Here is a 22732-nt window from a genome sequence, read left to right on the forward strand (position 1 = left end):
CTCTCCTTCTCAGTCTCTCCATTTCTCTGCTCTGTCTGTTCTCTCTCTCCTTCTCAGTCTCTCCATTTCTCTGCTCTGTCTGTTCTCTCTCCTTCTCAGTCTCTCCATTTCTCTGCTCTGTCTGTTCTCTCTCCTTCTCAGTCTCTCCATGTCTCTGCTCTATCCCTATCACGTTCTTCTTTCTTTCATTTTCTCATTGTTCTCTCTCCCCCTCTGTCTTTCTCCCAACACGTGTGTAAGCCTATACACATTATATTGAGCATTTCTGAGCAGCCTCCAAGCAGACGGTGTTCCAGAGGTTTATCACACCATGTCAGATACCCCATAAGACCAACTACTGCTGAAATAAAAATACACCTTGTACTGTGACTAGGAATGAATGTGTCCCAGTGTTCTGCAGGAAGAAACCTCCAACACACACACACAGGCATACACACACACACACACACACACACACACACACACACACACACACACACACACACACACACACACACACACACACACACACACACACACACACACACACACACACACACACACACACACACACACACACAGGCATACACACACACACAAACACACATACACAAAAACCCTAACTCATTGTTCTGTACAGTGTACACACATGGAACAAAGACAACATTAGGTCCCAGATCTCAGTAATAAACAGCGATTTTCAGATTACTCCTCTCTCTCTCTCACCTTGCACTGTCCATTGATGCAGATGTCCAGTGAGTCTAATCAACACAAACAGTGTGACTACAAACTGTACAAACTGAGTCAGAGGGTCAGGTTTCCTGGTCAGGAAAGCCTCATGGACAGTTCCATTACATTATGTTACAGCCATCTATTTTATTACCTTGTTGGTTATAATGTAATAAGGTCATGTCCATGGTAGAGTGCTTCTCCTATGGGTTAGTCAGTACCCACTGGTGGGCTCTGGGCCACAGGCTGTCTTATTTAGGGTCACACTGGTGGGCTCTGGACCACAGGCTGTCTTATTTAGGGTCACACTGGTGGGCTCTGGGCCACAGGCTGTCTTATTTAGGGTCACACTGGCTGGATTCTGGCTGGAAGCAGCATGGGTCTGATTGATCTTTGTCTTGTTGAGTGGGGTGACTCACAGCACAAAGTGTGGGAGTCACCTCAAAGGGATCTTCGGCTGTCCCCATAGGAGGATTGGCTGAAAGCCGTGTCTCTTTGAAGAACCCTTTTGAGTTCCATGTATAACCCTTTAAACAGAGGGTTCTACATGGAAACCCTATAGAGTTCTACCTGGAAACAGAAAGTGTTCTACCTGGAACCAAAAAGGGTTATCCTATGGGGACAGCCGAAGAACCCTTTTCAAACCCTTTTTTCTACGAGTGTCCTTTAAGCAGACGCTCTTATTTGGGGCAATTTACAGTCATTGAACCTTGATGTAACCACCACTACGTTGCAAGAACACTTACCACACTCACGCAGACAGACAGATAGATAGACACCCTTTCTCTTCCTCTCTCTCTCTCTTTGTCTCTGTCTGTCTCTGTATCTCTTTCTCTCTCTCTCTCTTACTCCCACTATCTCTCTCTCTCTCACTATCTCTCTCACCTTGCACTCTCCATTGATGCAGATGTCCAATGAGTCGGCCTGGCAGCGTGTTCCATCGATGACGGCCGGGGAGCGCTCAGTGTAGAAGTTATATCCCTCCGCCAGACAGTTCAGAGCACACGGCTTCACACCACCTGGAGCACACAGGGCAGAGGTCACAAGGTCAAACGTAGTGGACACACTTCCACAGGGCAGGTGACAAGTCATGTACACGTAGTTATAAATACAGTAGGGAGAGTTCAGCAAAAACGGAATATATAATATATGCCATTTAGCAGACGCTTTTAACCAAAACGACGTACAGTCATGCATACATTTTACATACGGGTGGCACCAGGGGGAATCAAACCACAACCCTTGTAGGCACCATGTTTTACTGATTGAGCCACATTGACCACAAACATAGAGTCATTAGAGACATTTGTCACAGAGACAGTAACCTGGGCCAACACCTACAAACAGGAAGTAGAGGGCCCAGACAGAAAACTAAGGTTCAGCCATAAGGATTACAGGTTCCCACACAAATTATAACACGTTCTATAACAGCTGATTCACATCATCCCCATCACGTGTGCCATGACGAGTGACATCAGTAGGAATTCATCTATCTACAGTATAAGAAAATAATTCTGTTCACTATATGGATTTAAGAAAGCACAGAATTCCTTTTGTGGTGTTAGTTGTGAGCTAGGAGTCCCAGGAGACCAAGTGAGGCCAGTACTGAGCTGTGCTCCTCTGCTCTCCTCTAGAGCTTGTTGATAGTAATAAAGAGTTCTATTCGTCATGCCTAGATCTGATCCTGGACCTGGGGGCTGACGTCACTACAGCACTGTCACCTGGAGAGATAGCTGGGGCTGCCAACATAAACCACCGTTACACACACAACTACAAACGGGTGGAGAAAAACAGAGCGATGGAGTGGAGCGATGGATGGATTGACGCATTATTCCGATCTCACCTCCGGTGTAGGGCTTCCAGTTGTAGTATTTCCCACGGAACGGCAAACTGTCGAAGTCGGCACACTGCTTCTCACGGAAATCCCGGGATCCCGATGGACACGCCTGGAAAACAGCAAAACAAAAACAAAACGTTAGAATATGTCAGGGTATGCATCGCAGTGCTAGCTGTGCCACCAGAGATTCTGGGTTCGAGCCCAGGCTCTGCCACAGCCGGCCGCGACCGGGAGGCTCATGGGGCGACGCACAATTGACCCAGCGTCGTCCGGGTTGGGGAGGGTTTGGCCGGCAGGGATATCCTTGTCTCATCGCGCACTAGCGACTCCTGTGGCGGGCCGGGCGCAGTGCATGCTGACACGGTCGCCAGGTGTACGGTGTTTCCTCCGACACATTGGTGCGGCTGGCTTCCGGGTTGGATGCACGTTGTGTCAAGAAGCAGTGCGGCTTGGTTGTGTTTCGGAGGACGCATGGCTCTCGACCTTCGCCTCTCCCGAGTCCGTACGGGAGTTGCAGCGATGAGACAAGACAGTAACTACTACTAATTGGATACCATGAAATTGAGGAGAAAAAGGGGGTAAAACATTTTAAAAATATATTTATAATAAAAAATAAAAATAAATAAAAAATAATAATATGTCAGGGTAGTTTACAAAGCCTAGTTTAACTAACCTTAGCACAGCCTGTTGTCTGTAAAGACGTTCCTAAAACGGTGTGTGTGTGTGTGTGTGTGTGTGTGTGTGTGTGTGTGTGTGTGTGTGTGTGTGTGTGTGTGTGTGTGTGTGTGTGTGTGTGTGTGTGTGTGTGTGTGTGTGTGTGTCTGTGTGTGTGTGTGTGTGTGTGTGTGTGTGTGTGTGTGTGTGAAAGCCAGCAGCACTTTCCCTCAGGACAAATAAATACTCTGAGTTAGCTCAGGTCAAAGCTATATCTCACAGGCTGAAAGTAGAGCAGGCTAAACAGGACTGATTAGGATTTGTTCCATTTGGTTTTGTTGGTAGGCCTACATTGTGCTCCAATATCCACAATAGCCTATTGGCTACAGTCTAAAACTGAAATTGCACAAGTTTCCACTCACAAGACCTCAAATTTGCTCAGTGCCTCAAAATATTAGAAGGAACATTGGTGAGTGTGCAGTACGCTATGATAAACTGCATCTAACAGCTGAATAATGAATAAATAAAAGGAGCTGTTCATATAGATGATATCGCTATAGGAACGTTGACTGAATAATCTGCGTTCCACTACTTAGTGGACCCCTGCTCTAGAGAACAACATATACTCAATTGTACCTGCATTCAATACTAATTTCAGGTCAATAAAGTGTTTCTGTAATACAATGAAGGCAGTCTGCAGTTCAGATAGAGACTGGTCAACCTTGGGGGCAATAGCATACACAACAGTATCATCGGCATACAAGTGCAGGTTACAATTTTTTACAGACAAGATATTGTTAATGTAAACAATAAAAAGTACAGTACTTGGGCCACCTTCCAAACCTTGGGAATAGTACCAGATATGATCGTCAGGTAAAAAATATGGGTTAATGATCCAGCAATCAGGGGGGCAGAGAGCTGCAGCAAAAATGGATCAAGCATATCAGCCCCAGTGGATTAGATTTTTTACACCAATCTTAAGTAAGGCATCTACTGTAGCACATCACAGGTAGTAAATTGTTGAAATGAAAACAAAGATGCACTAGAAGTTGACAGGTTAACCGTCGAGTCAGAGGGAAGAGGAGTCGATTGACTGACCAGGGTCAATTAAAACACTGTTTCTCTCAAATAAAAAGCCTGCAGAGATAAAATTATGATTAAAAGCATCACTTATCTCATTCTTCTCAGTTATGATGCCAGAGTCAGACAGAACCTGCTTTCAGGGAAGAAAAGGGATTTGTATGCATCAGTGCATTTACTGTTTTCCAAAATGTTGAAGGATCAGAGATAGAGCTTAAAAAGAAGCCTGATTTTGCTTTCTTAATGGAGATAGTACATCTGTTTCTCAATTGTCTGAAAGATTGCCAGTCCATTACAGAGTCACTTTTCCTTGCTTTGGCCCAGGCCTGATTTCTCATCTGAAAGAGCTCAGATAGCTCATTCAGAGTGTTTATTTGCCAGAGGAATATATATGAAGGAGAAATTTTCTAGAGCCAACTCTGGGTCAGGAATACAGGGTATAGTGGCTAAATCAGATAATAAACTGGGTGGTTCAAGCCCTGAATGCTGACTGGCTGAAAGCTGTGGTATATCAGACCGCATACCATGGGTATGACAAAACATTTATTTGTACTGCTCTAATTACATTGGTAACCAGTTTATAATAGCAATAAGGCACCTCTGGGTTTGTGAAATATGGTCAATATACCACGGCAAAGGGCTGTGTCCTAGCACCACGCGTTGCGTCGTGCGTAAGAAAAGCCCTTAGCCGTGGTATATTGGCCATATACCACACTGCCTCGGGCCTTATTAAGTAGAACATGTCATGTAAAAAGCCTTGAGGAGAAAAAAAATACTCTTAATTGAACAAGGATTAGTATTTTGCTTTTTCGTATCTCTAACACATACACTATATATACAAAAGTATGTGGACACCACTTCAAATTGGTGGATTCGGCAATTTCAGCCACATCCGTTGCTGACAGGTATATAAAACCGAGCACACAGCCATATAATCTTAATAGACAAACATTGGCAGCAGAATGGCCTTACTGAAGACCTCAGTGACTTTCAACGTGGCGCTGTAATAGGATGCCACCTTTCTAACAAGTCAGTTTGTCAAATTTCCGCCCTGCTAGAGCTTCCCCGGATCAACTGTAGGTGCTGTTATTGTGAAGTGGAAACGTCTAGGAGCAACAACGGCTCAGCCGCGAAGTGGTAGGCCACACTATCTCACAGAACGAGTGCTGAAGCGAGTAGCGCGTATAAATACTGCCTCTTGAAGCAACGTCAGCACAAGAACTGTTTGTCAGGAGCTTCATGAAATGGGCTTCCATGGGCTTCCGAGTGAGGGACGGCGTCCCGCCCCACACACAAACCTAAGATCACCATGTGCAATGCCAAGCATCGGCTGGAGTGGTGTAAAGCTTGCCGCCATTGGACTCAGAGGAAACGCTTCTGTGCTTCCAACTTTGGGGCAACAGTTGGGGGAAGGCCCTTTCCTGTTTCAGCATGATAATGCCCCCGTGCACAAAGTGAGGTCCGTACAGAAATAGTTTGTCGAGATCGGTGTGGAAGAACTTGACTGGCCTGCACAGAACCCTGACCTCAACCCCATTGAACAACTTTGGGATGAATTGGAACGCCGACTGCGAGCCAGGCCTAATCATCCAACATCAGTGCCCGACCTCACTAATGCTCTTGTGGCTGAACGGAAGCAAGTCCCCGCAGCAATATTCCAACATCTAGTGGAAAGCCTTCCCAGAAGAGTGGAGGCTGTTATAGCAGCAAAAGGGACCAACTCCATATTAATGCCCATGATTTTGGAATGAGATGTTCGACGAGCAGGTGTATGTCTAGAGGTAACACAATCTGTCTAGAGGTAACACACTCTGTCTAGAGTTAACACACTCTGTCTAGAGTTAACACACTCTGTCTAGAGGTAACACACTCTGTCTAGAGTTAACGCACTCTGTCTAAAGTTAACGCACTCTGTCTAGAGGTAACGCACTCTGTCTAGAGTTAACGCACTCTGTCTAAAGTTCACGCACTCTGTCTAGAGGTAACCCACCCTGTCTAGAGTTAACGCACCCTGTCTAGAGTTAACGCACTCTGTCTAGAGTTAACGCACCCTGTCTAGAGTTAACGCACTCTGTCTAGAGTTAACACACTCTGTCTAGAGTTAACGCACCCTGTCTAGAGTTAACACACCCTGTCTAGAGTTAATACACCCTGTCTAGAGTTAACGCACCATGTCTAGAGTTAACACACCCTGTCTAGAGTTAACACACCCTGTCTAGAGTTAACGCACCATGTCTAGAGTTAACACACCCTGTCTAGAGTTAACACACCCTGTCTAGAGTTAACGCACTCTGTCTAGAGTTAACACACTCTGTCTAGAGTTAACGCACCCTGTCTAGAGTTAACGCACTCTGTCTAGAGTTAACACACTCTGTCTAGAGTTAACGCACCCTGACTAGAGTTAACGCACTCTGTCTAGAGGTAACACACTCTGCATAGAGTTAACGCACCCTGTCTAGAGTTAACACACCCTGTCTAGAGTTAACACACCCTGTCTAGAGTTAACACACCCTGTCTAGAGTTAACACACCCTGTCTAGAGTTAACGCACCCTGTCTAGAGTTAACGCACTCTGTCTAGAGTTAACGCACTCTGTCTAGAGTTAACGCACTCTGTCTAGAGTTAACGCACCCTGTCTAGAGTTAACGCACTCTGTCTAGAGTTAACACACTCTGTCTAGAGTTAACGCACCCTGTCTAGAGTTAACACACCCTGTCTAGAGTTAATACACCCTGTCTAGAGTTAACGCACCATGTCTAGAGTTAACACACCCTGTCTAGAGTTAACACACCCTGTCTAGAGTTAACGCACTCTGTCTAGAGTTAACACACTCTGTCTAGAGTTAACGCACCCTGTCTAGAGTTAACGCACTCTGTCTAGAGTTAACACACTCTGTCTAGAGTTAACGCACCCTGACTAGAGTTAACGCACTCTGTCTAGAGGTAACACACTCTGCATAGAGTTAACGCACCCTGTCTAGAGTTAACACACCCTGTCTAGAGTTAACACACCCTGTCTAGAGTTAACACACCCTGTCTAGAGTTAACACACCCTGTCTAGAGTTAACACACCCTGTCTAGAGTTAACGCACCCTGTCTAGAGTTAACGCACCCTGTCTAGAGTTAACGCACCCTGTCTAGAGTTAACACACTCTGTCTAGAGGTAACGCACTCTGTCTAGAGTTAACACACTCTGTCTAGAGTTAACACACTCTGTCTAGAGTTAACGCACTCTGTCTAGAGGTAACGCACGCTGTCTAGAGGTAACACACTCTGTCTAGAGTTAACGCACCCTGTCTAGAGGTAACACACTCTGTCTAGAGTTAACACACTCTGTCTAGAGGTAACACACTCTGTCTAGAGGTAACGCACTCTGTCTAGAGGTAACGCACTCTGTCTAGAGGTAACGCACTCTGTCTAGAGGTAACGCACTCTGTCTAGAGGTAACGCACTCTGTCTAGAGTTAACACACTCTGTCTAGAGGTAACCCACTCTGTCTAGAGGTAACGCACTCTGTCTAGAGGTAACACACTCTGTCTAGAGTTAACTCACACTCTGTCTAGAGTTAACACACTCTGTCTAGAGTTAACGCACCCTGTCTAGAGGTAACACACTCTGTCTAGAGGTAACGCACTCTGTCTATTGTTAACACACTCTGTCTAGAGGTAACACACTCTGTCTAGAGTTAACACACTCTGTCTAGAGTTAACGCACCCTGTCTAGAGGTAACACACTCTGTCTAGAGGTAACGCACTCTGTCTAGAGGTAACACACCCTGTCTAGAGTTAACGCACTCTGTCTAGAGGTAACACACTTTGTGTGAGGCACTACAGAGGAACCTCTAACACCCTGCAGGGCCTCCCTACCTGTTGTCATGTTTCCAATTAAATTAGGAGGTGACATTTAATAGTACACACACACAGGTGACATTTAGCAGTACAAAGATCTCCTGAACTAGGGCTCTGATATCACTAACAGTCCTGAACTGGCTGCAGGGACAGTGGGAGGAAGGCAGGGAGGGGGTGTAGCATTAGCTCATTGTTGTGAAAGCCAGAACAAATGAGTGCTGACCTCAGCAGGGAACAATGACGAGGACAGGAACCACAGGCCGTAGGGGAGCTGGGAGTGTATGTGTGTAAATTAATTAAGTCATTACACACACACACACACACACACACACACGCCGGTCAGCGCTGTGGGAGAAGTTATCTTCTCTGAGAGCCGTGAGGTTATCTGTGAATGTGTGTGTGTGTGTGTGTGTGTGTGTGTGTGTGTGTGTGTGTGTGTGTGTGTGTGTGTGTGTGTGTGTGTGTGTGTGTGTGTGTGTGTGTGTGTGTGTGTGTGTGTGTGTGTGTGTAGGAGCTTTGTGGACCGTACTACAACACGTTTGTGTTGGACGTGTTACAGTCGGGGTAATGAAGCAGAGGTCGGGGATAGTGTTTGTTTTCCAGAGTAAACATTCAATGCTCTCAGCTGTTATTTTTAAGATTTGTGGTCAAGTATCCACAAGCCTCCACACTGGCTAAATGTTCACCTTCAGAAAGAAAGGCCACCTAGAAATAGTTTGGAGGAATGGGGGGTTTGCAGCCTTACAAAATATTTTTTCCAAGTATTTTTTGGGACTGAAGTGCTGTATAAAAATGAACTTTAATAGAATTTAAAGTAAAAATGGTAATTGTGCATTCAACAATGTCGTTCAACAAGGTGACTAAGAAACGCGACAAACATAACCTAAATTCCCCAGGACCAAAACATTTCCCCATTGACTAGTTGAATCGATGTTGTTACCACGTCATTTCAATGAAATTATGTTGAATCAACGTGGAATAGACGCTGAATTCATGTCGGTGCCCAGTGAGTAGCTTCCTCAGTGCTCTCTGTTTTCCCAAAACCGCTCATGCATTAAATCTGTTCCATCAATCAAACAGTCAGTGATTCTCCATTCATTATCTTGACACAGTCAGTGATACTCCATTCATTATCTTGACACAGTCAGAGAGTCAGGCTTTAGTGAATGGCTTTAGGGATGTTGGCTGATGTTTACTTCCAACAGAGAACAATGAACAACTTAGTATGTTCATCCTCTTAGCAACCTTAAAAACAGAGGGATTGCCCAACAACCTTACAGGAGTGAGAGAGAAATGGGAGGGAGGGAGGGAGGGAAAGAGATGGAGAGACAGATACAGAGATAGAGAGAGACAGAGACAGAGAGAAAGAGACAGAGAAAGAGACAGAGAGAGAAAAAGAGAGCGAGAGAAAGAAAGACAGTGAGAGACAGAGAGACAGAGCGAGACAGAAAGACGAGAGAGAAATAATGATTGAATAATGATTTTCCAGAAAAGATCCAGATTTCAGGGAATTAGACCAAAGTTCTCAATTGGTGCAAAATATATAGAGTACTGCACACACTACAATTACTTAGGTTTAACAAGAAGCTCAACTGGACACCTAAATGAGGCAGTGAATGAACTGAGAGAGAAAGCACGCAGGGCATTCTACGTCATTAAAAAACACATTCAAATTGAAATACCTATAAAAATGAAATGCGTCAATTGAAAAACTAATTTAAATGCGTCATTGAACCAATTGCACTTTATGCCAGTGAGGTGTGGAGTTGACTTGCAAAACAAGATTTCATCCCATTGAAACCCTGCATGCAGAGTTCTGTAAGATTATCTTACATGTCCAGAGGAAAACTACAAACAACGCATGCAGGGCAGAATTAGGCCAATATCCACTAATAATAATAACAACAAAAAAACAATAACGTTTTGGAAAAATGCAGTGACCCCACTCTCATATCATTACCAAGCCCTGCAATGCCAAGAGCTGAGCAAAGAAATGAGTCCCCTCATCCGGCTGAGTTCACAAATCTGTTCTACTAACACAATGAAGCCTCAGGACCAGAACATCCAATCAATCAGAATAAACCAAATTACAACACAGTCAAAACAAAACTACATTACCTATTGGGAAAGCAAAATGCAGTGCTATCTGGCCCTAAATCTAGAGAGAGAATGTGTTTTTAAATGGCATAGAATGCCCTGCGTGCTTTCTCTCTCCTCTCTCTCTGTATACATCAATGATGTCGCTCTTGCTGCTGGTGATTCTCTGATCCACCTCTACGCAGACGACACCATTCTGTATACTTCTGGCCCTTCTTTGGACACTGTGTTAACTAACATCTAGACTAGCTTCAATGCCATACAACTCTCCTTCCATGGCCTCCAACTGCTCTTAAATGCAAGTAAAACTAAATGCATGCTCTTCAACCGATCGCTGCCCGCACCTGCCTGCCCGTCTAGCATCACTACTCTGGACGGTTCTGACTTAGAATATGTGGACAACTACAAATACCTAGGTGTCTGGTTAGACTGTAAACTCTCCTTCCAGACTCACATTAAGCATCTCCAATCCAAAATTAAATCTAGAATCGGCTTCCTATTTTGCAACAAAGCATCCTTCACTCATGCTGCCAAACATAACCTCGTAAAACTGACTATCCTACCGACCCTTGACTTTGGCGATGTTATTTACAAAATAGCCTCCAACACTCTACTCAGCAAATTGGATGCAGTCTATCACAGTGCCATCTGTTTTGTCACCAAAGCACCATATACTATCCACCACTGCGACCTGTATGCTCTCGTTGGCTGGTCCTCGCTTCATATCCGTCGCCAAACCCACTGGCTCCAGGTCATCTATAAGTCTTTGCTAGGTAAAGCCCCGCCTTATCTCAGCTCACTGGTCACCATAGAAACACCCACCCGTAGCACGCGCTCCAGCAGGTATATTTCACTGGTCCCCCCCAAAGCCTATTCCTCCTTTGGCCGCCTTTCCTTCCAGTTCTCTGCTGCCAATGACTGGAACGAATTGCAAAAATCACTGAAGCTGGAGACTCATATCACCCTCACTAACTTTAAACATCAGCTGTCAGAGCAGCTCACAGATCATTGCACCTGTACATAGCCCATCTGTAAATAGCCCATCGAACTACCTCATCCCCATATTGCTCCTTTGCACCCCAGTATCTCTACTTGCACATTCATCTTCTGCACATCTATCACTCCAGTGTTTAATTGCTAAATTGTAATTACTTCGCCACTACGGCCTATTTATTGCCTTACCTCCCTAATCTTACCTCATTTGCACACACTGTATATAGACTTTTCTATTGTGTTATTGACTGTATGTTTGTTTATCCCATGTGTAACTCTGTGTTGTTGTTTATGTCGCACTGCTTTGCTTTATCTTGGCCAGGTCGCAGTTGTAAATGAGAACTTGTTCTCAACTGGCCTACCTGGTTAAATAAAGGTGAAATTAATTAAAGTATGGGGAAGTACACCGTGGCTAACTATTTGACCATGGTTACTGATCAAAACCTTCGAAAAACCTTGACAAAGTACAGGCTCAGTGAGCACAGCCTTGCCATTGAGAAGGGTAGACAGGAAAACCTGGCTCTCTGTAGAGGAAAGGCTGTGCAACCACTGCACAACAGCAGAACCTGAGACACAACAGCAGAACCTGAGACAGAGTTGCATTTCCTGACAAAATGTCAAAAATATTAAACAATTAGAGAGTGTCATTTCCCCAAATTTGAAACATTTATTCAAGGTTTCAAAGATCTCTCTGATGAGGCTAGAGGCTACCCGTCCTGTTGGGGGAGGAAGCAGAGAGCTGTGGGTTGGCAGCGCACTACACTACAATATTGATTATTATTATTTTAATTTAATCTCCAAAGTACGCTTTGGCAATATGTGTATTGTTACGTCACGCCAATAAAGCAAATTGAATTGAATTGAGAGAAAGAGAGAGAGACAGAGCGAGAGAGAGAGTGAAGAGAGACAGCGAGAGAAAGAGAGTGAGAGAGAGAAGCAGAGAGAGAGAGAGAGAGAAGCAGAGAGAGAGAGAGAGAGAGAAGCAGAGAGAGAGAGAGTGAGAGAGAGAGAGAGAGAGAAAGAGAAAGAGAAAGAGAAAGAGAGAGAGAGAGAGAGAGAGAGAGAGAGAGAGAGAGAGAGAGAGAGAGAGAGAGAGAGAGAGAGAGAGAGAGAGAGAGAGAGAGAGAGAGAAGCAGAGAGAGAGAGGGAGAGGGAGAGAGGGAGAGGGAGAGGGAGAGGGAGAGGGAGAGGGAGAGAGAGAGAAGCAGAGAGAGAGAGAGAGGGGGGGGGGAAATAGTGGAAGAAAAAGAAAAAGAAAAAGGGGAATGTGAACTCACATCTGTGTTACACGACCTGTAGCGCTTCCTCTCTCCGAGACAGTACTTCCCTCCTCCAGAAGGCCTGAAAGAGAGGAGAGAAACGAGGGAGAATAAACAGATTGATGAGCACACTCTTAGAAAAAAGGGTTCCAAAAGTGTTTTGGTGCTGTCCCCAGGAGAACCGTTTTTGGTTCCAAGTAGAACTCTGTTATGTTCCATGTAGAACCCTCTGCGATTCTGGTGCAGCACATGCGGCCTACAAAGTTACAAAGTTACAAGCATATGCTAGCAAAAGTTATTTTAATTTTGAAATATAATAGGGCCTATTTGTATAACTATACCTTTCATAATATTTCCCATTATTAGCCTACCTTCTCTTTCTCTCTCTATTGTTGCTTCAATTCTTCCTCGCTTTCAACAGTTAAATAAAATAAGTTTCGTTGTCTTTATCTTAATCCTTTTGGGGGGGGGGGGGGGGGGGGGATATTTTAACCCCTTTTTCTCCCAAATTTTGTGATATCCAATTGCGATCTTGTCTCATCGCTGCAACTCCCCAACGGTCTCAGGAGAGGCGAAGGTCAATTCATGTGTTCTCCAAACCTCGCTCCTTAACACCCGCCCACTTAACCCGGAAGCTAGCCGCACCAATGTGTCAACGGAAACACCGTTCAACTGATGACCGTCACTAGAGTGTGAGGAGCCAAGCCCCCCAGCCAAACCCTCCCCTACCCCAGACAATCCCATTGTGCGCCGCCCAATGGGACTGGGATCAATCCCAGGTCTGAAGTGATGCCTGAAGCACTGCGATGCCTTAGACTGCTGCACCACTCGGGAGGCCTATCTTAACCATTCTAATGACATCCTTGAATCATATAGGACTAGAAGTGGATGTAGAAGGCTTTGACTTCTCTTCACGAACATTGAATGTATTTGGGTCTGAATAAATAACTGCTATAGCCTACCGGTATCGAGCGTTTGCTCTTCTTTCAAACTGCAGCGAGTTCTATTGGCTGCTGTATTTAACATTCAGCAAAAAAGAGCTTGTTAAAACCTGTTGAGGACAGAGGGCGCTGTTTTCACTTTGGGGGAAAATCGTGCCCAATTTAAACGGCCTCGTACTCAATTCTTGCTCGTACAATATGCATATTATTATTACTATTGGATAGAAAACACTCTCTAGTTTCTAAAACCGTTTGAATTATATCTGTGAGTAAAACAGAACTCATTTTGCAGCAAACTTCCTGACAGGAAGTGGAAAATCTGAAATCGATGCTCTGTTCTAGGGCCTGCCTATAAATGTCCTTGATATTTATTAATATACATGCACTTCATACGTCTTCCACTAGATGTCGACAGGCAGTGAGAGAAGAAATGGAGTGTATAACTTGATCTGGGGTCGAATAAAACCTCTTGGCATGACGTGTCACCAGTTTCCTGTTTTCTGGAGCGCGCGAGAAGGGACCTGGTATTGCCTTCTGAAAAGCTGTCGTTATAGACGACTAATATCTCCGGCTTTGATTTTATTTGATAAATGTGACAATATCATCGTAAAGTATGTTTTTTCAATATAGTTTTATTAGATTATTGAAATTTATTCGGGACGTTAGGCGTGTTGCGTTGTGTGCCTTTGTTCAGGAAGGAGAGCTTCGCGCTACTTTGCTAGCTTTCCGTGCTAATTGACTGGAGAAGAGGACATTCTAAAACCAAACAACGATTGTTCTGGACAAAGGACCCCTTGTACAACATTCTGATGGAAGATCATCAAAAGTAGGACCCATTTTATGATGTTATTTCATATATCTGTCGTACATGTGTACTAGTAGTTTGCGGCCAGGTTTTGGGCACGCTCTCGCCATAACGTAAACTGCATATCGTAATGAAGTTATTTTTTAGAATTCTAACACGGCGATTGCATTAAGAACTAGTGTATCTATCATTTCCTATACAACATGTATTTTCTAGTAACGTTTATGAATAGTTATTTGGTCAGAATAGTTGAGTGTCATAAAAATATCCGCACATTCTGGGAAAAAGATGCTACGTTAGCACAATGTATAACCACTGATTTCAGCTCTAAATATGCACATTTTCATAACATAAGTGTATGTATAACCTGATGTTATAGGACTGTCATCTGATGAAGGTTTATGAAGGTTAGTGAAAATTAATATCTTTTGCTGGTTTATTCGCTATCGCTAACGTGCCTATTGCTATCGCTAACGTGCCTTGATGAATGAATGCGGTAGTGTGGTAGGCTATTGTAGTAAGCTAATATAATGCTATATTGTGTTTTCGCTGTAAAACACTTAAAAAATCGGAAATATTGGCTGGATTCACAAGATGTTTGTCTTTAATTTGCTGTACACCATCGATTTTTCTGATGAGTATTTAGGTATTTGACGTTGGTGTCTGTAATTACTCTGGCTGCTTCGGTGCTATTTCTGACGGTAGCTGTGATGGTAGCTGCAATGTAAAACTGATTTATACCTCAAATATGCTAATTTTTCGAACAAAACATAGATTTATTGTATAACATGTTATAAGACTGTCATCTGATGAAGTTGTTTCTTGGTTAGTTTGGTTGGTTCTTGGTTAGTTAGGTTGGCTTTGTGCATGCTACCTGTGCTGTGAAAAATGTCTGTCTTTTTTTGTATTTGGTGGTGAGCTAACATAAATATATGTGGTGTTTTCGCTGTAAAACATTTAAAAAATCAGACATGTTGACTGGATTCACAAGATGTGTATCTTTCATTTGCTGTATTGGACTTGTTAATGTGTGAAAGTTAAATATTTCTCAAAAATATTTTTTGAATTTCGCGCTCTGCCTTTTCAGTGGAATGTGGGAGGAGTTCCGCTAGGGGAACCCCGGTGCCAAACAGGTTAATTGGTATAAGAAATGCAAAAAAGTGTAATAATTATGTCCAGCAAGCTATTCTAGTCTAGCTTTTCCTGCCTGGGACTCCAAGAGCTAAGGAGCGTTGTTTAAGGAGAGGCCAGCGGAGCACAGGTGCTTGTGTATTGCGCAAGAGAGAAAGGCTATAAGTTAGAAACGTATTATACATAACCCATAATTAGCTAAATATAAGGCTAATACTGCATTGAATTTATAACTTGAAAGAGGTAGGCTAGGACATCTATATATAGGGATATATTTCAATCAGAACAGGATGATCTATTTTGGAATGGAGTTAATGGAGAGAGAGAAAGACTGGGTGCACTGATTTAAAGCAACGATATTCAAGTGATAGGCTGTTTTACTTTTACAACAATTTTTTTTAATGTATCTTTACAATTAAAAAACAAGGTGACCCCTGAAAGCCAGATGGAGCTGGGTAAATTAGAGGCGCATTCAGTCTTTATATTACTGTAGCATAGAATATGGTGCAGCAAATGTAGGCCTACCTGTTACAAGATAAAAAGTTACCATGATGAGATGAAAGGTCTACATGCATTGTGAATTGCGCTCCATACTGAGATGGACTGTCTGTCCCCACCCTGAGCGTTGATTCATCATGCAGAGGCCGCAGAGAAGACAGATTTAGACATTGCATATTATTTAACAGTTCCATTTCACGCCATGCTGTTCATATAAATAATTTATTATAATTTACCGGTTTCTCGTAGTTATTTATCCTGGGAAAAGGGAGTGGTTTTGGCCGGAAAATCTCGGTAACCGGGTTCCCGCCATTCAACCTAGTATCTACTGGTTATCTACACAGTATACTTAATAAATATTTATATGATCAACACATTAGTGATCACACACACACACCTGTAGGTGAGGTCCTGGATGTGTGTGTTCAGCTTGCTGTGGCTTACTTTGCCTACTTACGCTGGGCTGTCACAGTGTCTCATGGAGGATGAGACTCCCCCTCCGCAGGTCCTGCTGCACTCCCCCCACGATGACCAGGGACCCCAGCCTCCGTCCACACTCTGGGGCCACGTCCCGAATATCACACACTCCCCCTGGTAGCACCACTGAGAGGATGGGGGGAGGATTAATAATTGGTTAAGGTTGTAGAGGTTGCAGGTCTGTAACTGTGTCCGTGAGTACGGTTACATGCACACAATAATGCAATTATTATGGATAATCAGATTAGTATAATAGTTTGATTCAACCGTTTTTCATGATTTGCAAGAAAAATGATTTCCTCAATAATCCTGTTTCCACGGACACATCTGAATTCAGGCTACCTGATGGCACTCTGATAAATGCAGAAAATCTCCATCAAAATAAACGTTCTACCACAGCAACCGTGTTCTTTTTGGGAAACATATCTGGTTCTGAGTTGGGACATATAAAGTGTGTATGTGAAAACTACTTCTAAGACACATATATTCAGTTGTTCTGAACTCACTTCACTCACGGTGAAGAGGGAGACTCACTCTGCTGGCACATGTGCAGATCAAACACACCGCTGGAACGCCCATTAATAGTATGAAAGATTGCTTTACACCGATTAAGATAAGCAGAGTAAGATGTTTACATGACTGTTGCATAATCTGCCTAGGTGCCATAATCAGTTTAAAATTGAATTATTACTGTGCATCTAAACGTACTCAGTGGTGCTCAGGGCTTAGAGACAGTAGAGGTTGTAGAGGTCGTAGGTCTGTAACTGTGTCAGTAGATTAAGATCCTGGGCCAGGGAAACAGGCCACTGTCCTCAGTCTCCCTCCCTCCCTCATTCACATCAGAGATGAACAATGAAGAAGAACAGAGACAGAGAGTACACAGTGGCAGAATACTTGACCACTGTGACTGACCCAAAATTAAGGAAAGCTTTGACTATGTACAGACTCAGTGAGCATAGCCTTGCTATTGAGAAAGGCAGCTGATGGCAGACCTGGCTCTCAAGAGAAGACAGGCTATGTGCACACTGCCCACAAAGTGAGGTGGAAACTGAGCTGCACTTCCTAACCTCCTGCCAAATGTATGACCATATTAGAGACACATATTTCCCTCAGATTACACAGAACCACAAAGAATTTGAAAACGAATCCAATTTTGATAAACTCCCATATCTACTGGGTGAAATACCACAGTGTGCCATCACCGCAGCAAGATTTGTGACCTGTTGTCACAAGAAAAGGGCAACCAGTGAAGAACAAACACCATTGTAAATACAACCCATATTTATGTTTATTTATTTGTACTTTGACCATTTGCACATCGTTACAACACTGTATATATACATTATATACAATAATTTATTATTTTGGAACTTCTGTGAGTGTAATGTTTACTGTTCATTTTTATTGTTTATTTCACTTTTGTTTATTATTTACTTCACTTGCTTTGGCAATGTTAACATATGTTTCCCATGCCAATAAAGGCCCTTGATTTGAATTGAATTGAGAGGGAGAACCAGGGCACTGTCCTCATTGTCCTTGGCTCAGAGCAGAGAAAGGTAATGTACTAACACACTGTATAAACAAGATTAACACTGCAGGGAGAGGGAGAGAGAGGTCAGAGAAGGAGAGAGAGAGAGACGGCAGTGAAGAAGAAAGACGGAGAGTGAGAAAGAGAGAGAGTCCTTAAGACCTTGTCTGTGTTTCCAGTTAGACTGAAATAGCCTGGGAGAGAATGTCTTATCAGAGAGGAGCTGACACACACTACCTATCTATCACCCCACACACCTATCAGCCTTTCACCACCTGCAAGTGTGTGTGTGTATGTACCTGTGTGTGTGTGTGTGTGTGTGTGTGTGTGTGTGTGTGTGTGTGTGTGTGTGTGTGTGTGTGTGTGTGTGTGTGTGTGTGTGTGTGTGTGTGTGTGTGCGTGCGCGCGCGCGCGCGTGCGTGCGTGCGTGCGTGCGTGCGTGCGTGCGTGCGTGCGTGCGTGCGTGCGTGTACCTGTGTGTGTGTGTGTGTGTGTGTGTGACACAGAAAGCTGTGACCTTTGGGTGACACGACTACTGTACCAATGTCTAGGACAGTAGCATAATAGTCTTTCCTGGGAAACCACTTATTTTCTCTCTCTTATCTCCTTTCTTCTCCTTATCTCTCCCCCTTCTCTTTCTCTACCCCATTCTTCCCTCCCACACATCACTACTTCCTCTCTACCCTTCTCTTCCTTTCTCACCACCACCAACGCTTTCCCCTTTGTCCCCCTCCACTTCCCCCTCCCTCTCCTAACATCTCTCCCCCCCTTCCCTCTAGTTGGCAGGGCCTCTCCATTACAGGCCTGGTGACAAATGGTTGACAGTCGTGTTCCTTTGAAGCCGCCCCACATCCCCCTCACCACCCACCCTCAACCCAGACAGGAGCACGTCATCAGCCTCCCCCCAAAGCCCCCTGTCCTAAAGCCCCCTGAGCTGATCTCAACTTGGGCCCCCTGTGTAGCCCAGGACCTGGTTGGTGGCCCCCAGCTCTGAAAGGCTCCAGTCAGCAGACAGTAATGACACATGACAGCCCGACAGCCTCCTATTCTTTCCTTTTAGACCTCAGACCATCCAGTGACAATGGCCGCCGTAATCTGTGTTAAAACTGTCTCACTGTCGTCCTTCTAACCTGACCGCGGCGTGGCGAGTCACACTGGGACTAGGGTCAGTGCTATGTGGAATCCTTGGGACGTCCCTACCCTAAACTCTAAAGGCTGGTTTACAGTCCGTCTATCGTCTGTAGACAATTGCTGTAGCGACATCATGAACAGTCTATTTTCGTCTGACATCAAACTTGTCGTTATTTATTTTATTTTATTTAACTTTTATTTAACTAGGCAAGTTATGAGAAAGTATAAACACTAAAGGACAGTCTTTGCAAGACATCAGCAGCCCAGGGCTCCAAATAGCATACGTGCTCTATTTTAACTCCAATAAACCCATCCGTTTAAATAGATTCAGTAAATGTCAACCTAGCAAGCCAGGCAACTAAAATACATTTTCTAAACAATGTTTTTGTTTGTTGCTAGCTAGTTAGCTACCAAGTTGGCTAGCTATTTAAAATAATGACCGGAGTATAACTGACAACATCTTAACTTAAGCTATTTTTTTATTAATTATTACAGGAAAATAAACCCACAACAACATCATTATTTACAAGGTAGTGGCGAGCTTACAGAAAATAGCGTACTGCCACAGTGTGACAAAATAAAAGAAGGCCATTTTATCAGAGAATCTTTGAACTCCTACATCCTCTTGTCAGAGAAGAATTTGGTTTGGTTGCTGTGGCAGTCCGGCAACCACAACAACGGATGTTGCGACAGTCGCAGAGACTGAAGGCCAGTTTATACTTGGTCTAACGACATGTCAACATCCGCTGTCGTGGTTACCGGAATGCCACAGCAACCAGGCCAAATTCTCCTGTGACAAGATGATTCAGAAGTTCTAAAATTGAAAAATGTTTGCGGCCCCACCATGTAAAAAAAAGTGTGGTAATCGACCAATGTTTCGTTTTTTAATTGGGTGTATGACAGTATATTACAGCATTTCAATCTGAAATGACAAACGTATCAGAAAGATATTGGGTTCAGAAGATCATCAGGCAATAATGTTGTATTTTTTATTTAACTAGGCAAGTCAGTTAAGAAAAAAGTCTTATTTTCAATGACGGCCCCTGAACTGCCTTGTTCAGGGGCAGAATGGCAGATTTTTACCTTGTCAGCTTGGAGACTGGATCTAGCAACCATTCGGTTACTTTTCCAACGCTCTAACCACAAGGCTACCTGCCGCCCAATGATCTTCTGTGTAGAATTGAGGGAAACAGTGAGTATGTACATGTTCCCGATGGAGCCATAATATTATGTTGCTTAAACCATTCAAAAGATAGAGCCACATTTGTAGGAAGAAAACCGAAACCGCTCTGTTGATTACAACCACATCTAGCAGCTACCGGAGGTTACTAACATAACCCCGTTTCTATGAACCAAGCGCACCTTTTCTCTCGTGACCCTATTTTCAAATCCAGCGACCCTAGATCGGGTTGCGACCTGTAGTTTAGGAAACCCTGGTGTAGACTATGAGACTGCTAGTATAGACTTACCCCTTTCTCGATGCTTCCCGTCTGACACAAGGTCCCCTCAGCAGCAGGGATACTGTTGGTGACACAGCGGTTGCTTTTGCTAAGGCACCAGAGCTCTCTACACACTTCCTAGGAAAGAAGGCAAAAGCAAGTTGGTCAGAATAAAGCAATTCACTGCAGAGAGTGTATTACAAGCAGGGCAATTGCCATAGATAGAGCTGTTGAAGTGAATTAGAGATCTACTCCAAAATGTAGTGTGACTTCCCCTCCTCATCTCCTGTCCTTCATCTGCACTGAGGTGAAAGAGCTGAACAGAAGGTGAGGAGCATATCCCTGGCTGTAGGCAGCCGACATATTGGCAAACCTGGGTCAACTATAGGTTGCACAGTTTGGAGTCACTTTGGACTATTCCATAGGCTCCATTTCACCAGGCAAACTAACTCAAGCTCAGCTGAAATATGTGGAAGTAGTAGACATATGTATTTGACCCAGGTCTGATGGAGTAGCTATATATTTGACCCAGGTCTGATGGAGTAGCTATATATTTGACCCAGGTCTGATGGAGTAGCTATATATTTGACCCAGGTCTGATGGAGTAGCTATATATTTGACCCAGGTCTGATGGAGTAGCTATATATTTGACCCAGGTCTGATGGGGTAGCTATATATTTAACCCGGGTCTGATGGAGTAGCTATATATTTGACCCAGGTCTGATGGAGTAGCTATATATTTGACCCAGGTCTGATGGAGTAGCTATATATTTGACCCAGGTTTGATGGAGTAGCTATATATTTGACCCAGGTCTGATGGAGTAGCTATATATTTGACCCAGGTCTGATGGATTGAGTCCAGTTTATGTTGAAAAGGTCAACCCATTCTACTAATGTCCCTCAGTGTTGAGGGATCTGGAGCAACACTTGCACCTCCATACCTCAACAGAAACCGGCTAACATCAGTTCACAGAAACCACTGTTAACCAGTTATAGGAAATCACTCTGGCACAACAGAGAGCATATCAAACTGCCCCTCAGAGAGGAGACAGTCTCAGGGAACAGAGACTGTAGACATAACAAACATATTTGTCCCACAGGAAGTTATAAAACAAACAACTTCTTCTGTTTCTACAATTTCTCCATCTTATCTCCTATCTCTTATAACAGAGGGAGAACTCTTTATGTCTGGACAGAGAGAGAGAGAGAGAGAGAGAGAGAGAGAGAGAGAGAGAGAGAGAGAGAGAGAGAGAGAGAGAGAGAGAGATAGAGAGAGAGAGGTAGAAAGAGAGAGAGAGAGGTAGAGAGAGAGAGAGGTAGAGAGAGAGAGAGAAAGAAAGGGAGAGACAGACAGAGAGAGAGACAGAGAGAGAGAGGTAGAAAGAGAGGTAGAAAGAGAGAGAGGTAGAGAGAGAGAGAGGTAGAGAGAGAGAGAGAAAGAAAGGGAGAGACAGACAGACAGAGAGAGAGAGAGAGACAGAGAGAGAGAGAGGGGAACGAGTGGAAGGAGAGGTAGAAAGAGAGAGATATTTGCACATCATTACAATACTGTATATAGACATACTATGACATTTGAAATGTCTTTATTCTTTTGGAACTTTGGTGAGTTTGATGTGAGAGGAGGAGATAGAGAATCCAAGTCAGAGTCACTCTGGAGTAAATTAAATCGTAAAACCGAGTGTGTGTGTAACAAGGACAGCTCTGCACAACGCTGCATTAGATTTCTCATTAAACCTCTTTGGTTCCCCCTCCGCCTCTCCACTTCAAAGGCTTTACTGGATAACTGCGTACGGCAGAGCAGAAGAGGAGCAGTGCCATGAAGAAGAGTTACGGCCCTGAGTCCAGGCTCTGACCCCACGGGTCAGTAAATAAGGTCCAGGCCCTGCTGGTCTCTACAGGTCTCATCTACTGCTGCTAGACGCTATAGATGAAAAAAAGCTGTAAACTGGCACTCCGAGTCGGCCCTGTCTCATTGCGCCACTCCCAGCTCTGCTTTCAATAAGCCCCCCCACTATTCCAACTACCTCCCCCTAACAAGCAATGTTTGTGGCTTTGAGTCGGTAACTCTTATCACGGAGTGACCCTCACCCTCCCTGCTCTTTGGCCCCCTGCCAGCACGCTCAGAGCTGCTGTAGAGGCTGAAAGGTCAGAAGCTAAACCAGGTCTAAATGAACATGTGTCCCTGGTCTGGTCTGGAGGATTTACACTATCTTTTACACTATCTTACACTATCTTTCACTATCTTTCCTGACCTTAACCTCACTCTCTTTTTACCTGCTACGTTCATTCGCCTAACCTGCTGCATAAG

At 44.0% G+C, this 22732-nt stretch overlaps 1 protein-coding gene across 1 annotated transcript in view; it reads right to left on the minus strand.

The window, feature by feature from the left end:
- The window catches only part of LOC120044797 (A disintegrin and metalloproteinase with thrombospondin motifs 6-like), an 89441-nt gene that overhangs the window by 34597 nt on the left and 32112 nt on the right, over positions 1 to 22732 (minus strand). The window contains exons 6-10 of the mRNA XM_038989470.1: positions 20455 to 20562; positions 16307 to 16452; positions 12493 to 12556; positions 2552 to 2654; positions 1594 to 1727 (exon numbers count right to left, since the gene is read on the minus strand). Of these exons, the coding sequence (XP_038845398.1) occupies positions 1594 to 1727; positions 2552 to 2654; positions 12493 to 12556; positions 16307 to 16452; positions 20455 to 20562 (555 nt within the window). The remainder of the gene's footprint in view (positions 1 to 1593; positions 1728 to 2551; positions 2655 to 12492; positions 12557 to 16306; positions 16453 to 20454; positions 20563 to 22732) is intronic.

This window comes from Salvelinus namaycush, chromosome 3 (genome assembly GCF_016432855.1).
Source record: "Salvelinus namaycush isolate Seneca chromosome 3, SaNama_1.0, whole genome shotgun sequence".
Lineage (NCBI taxonomy): Eukaryota > Metazoa > Chordata > Actinopteri > Salmoniformes > Salmonidae > Salvelinus > Salvelinus namaycush.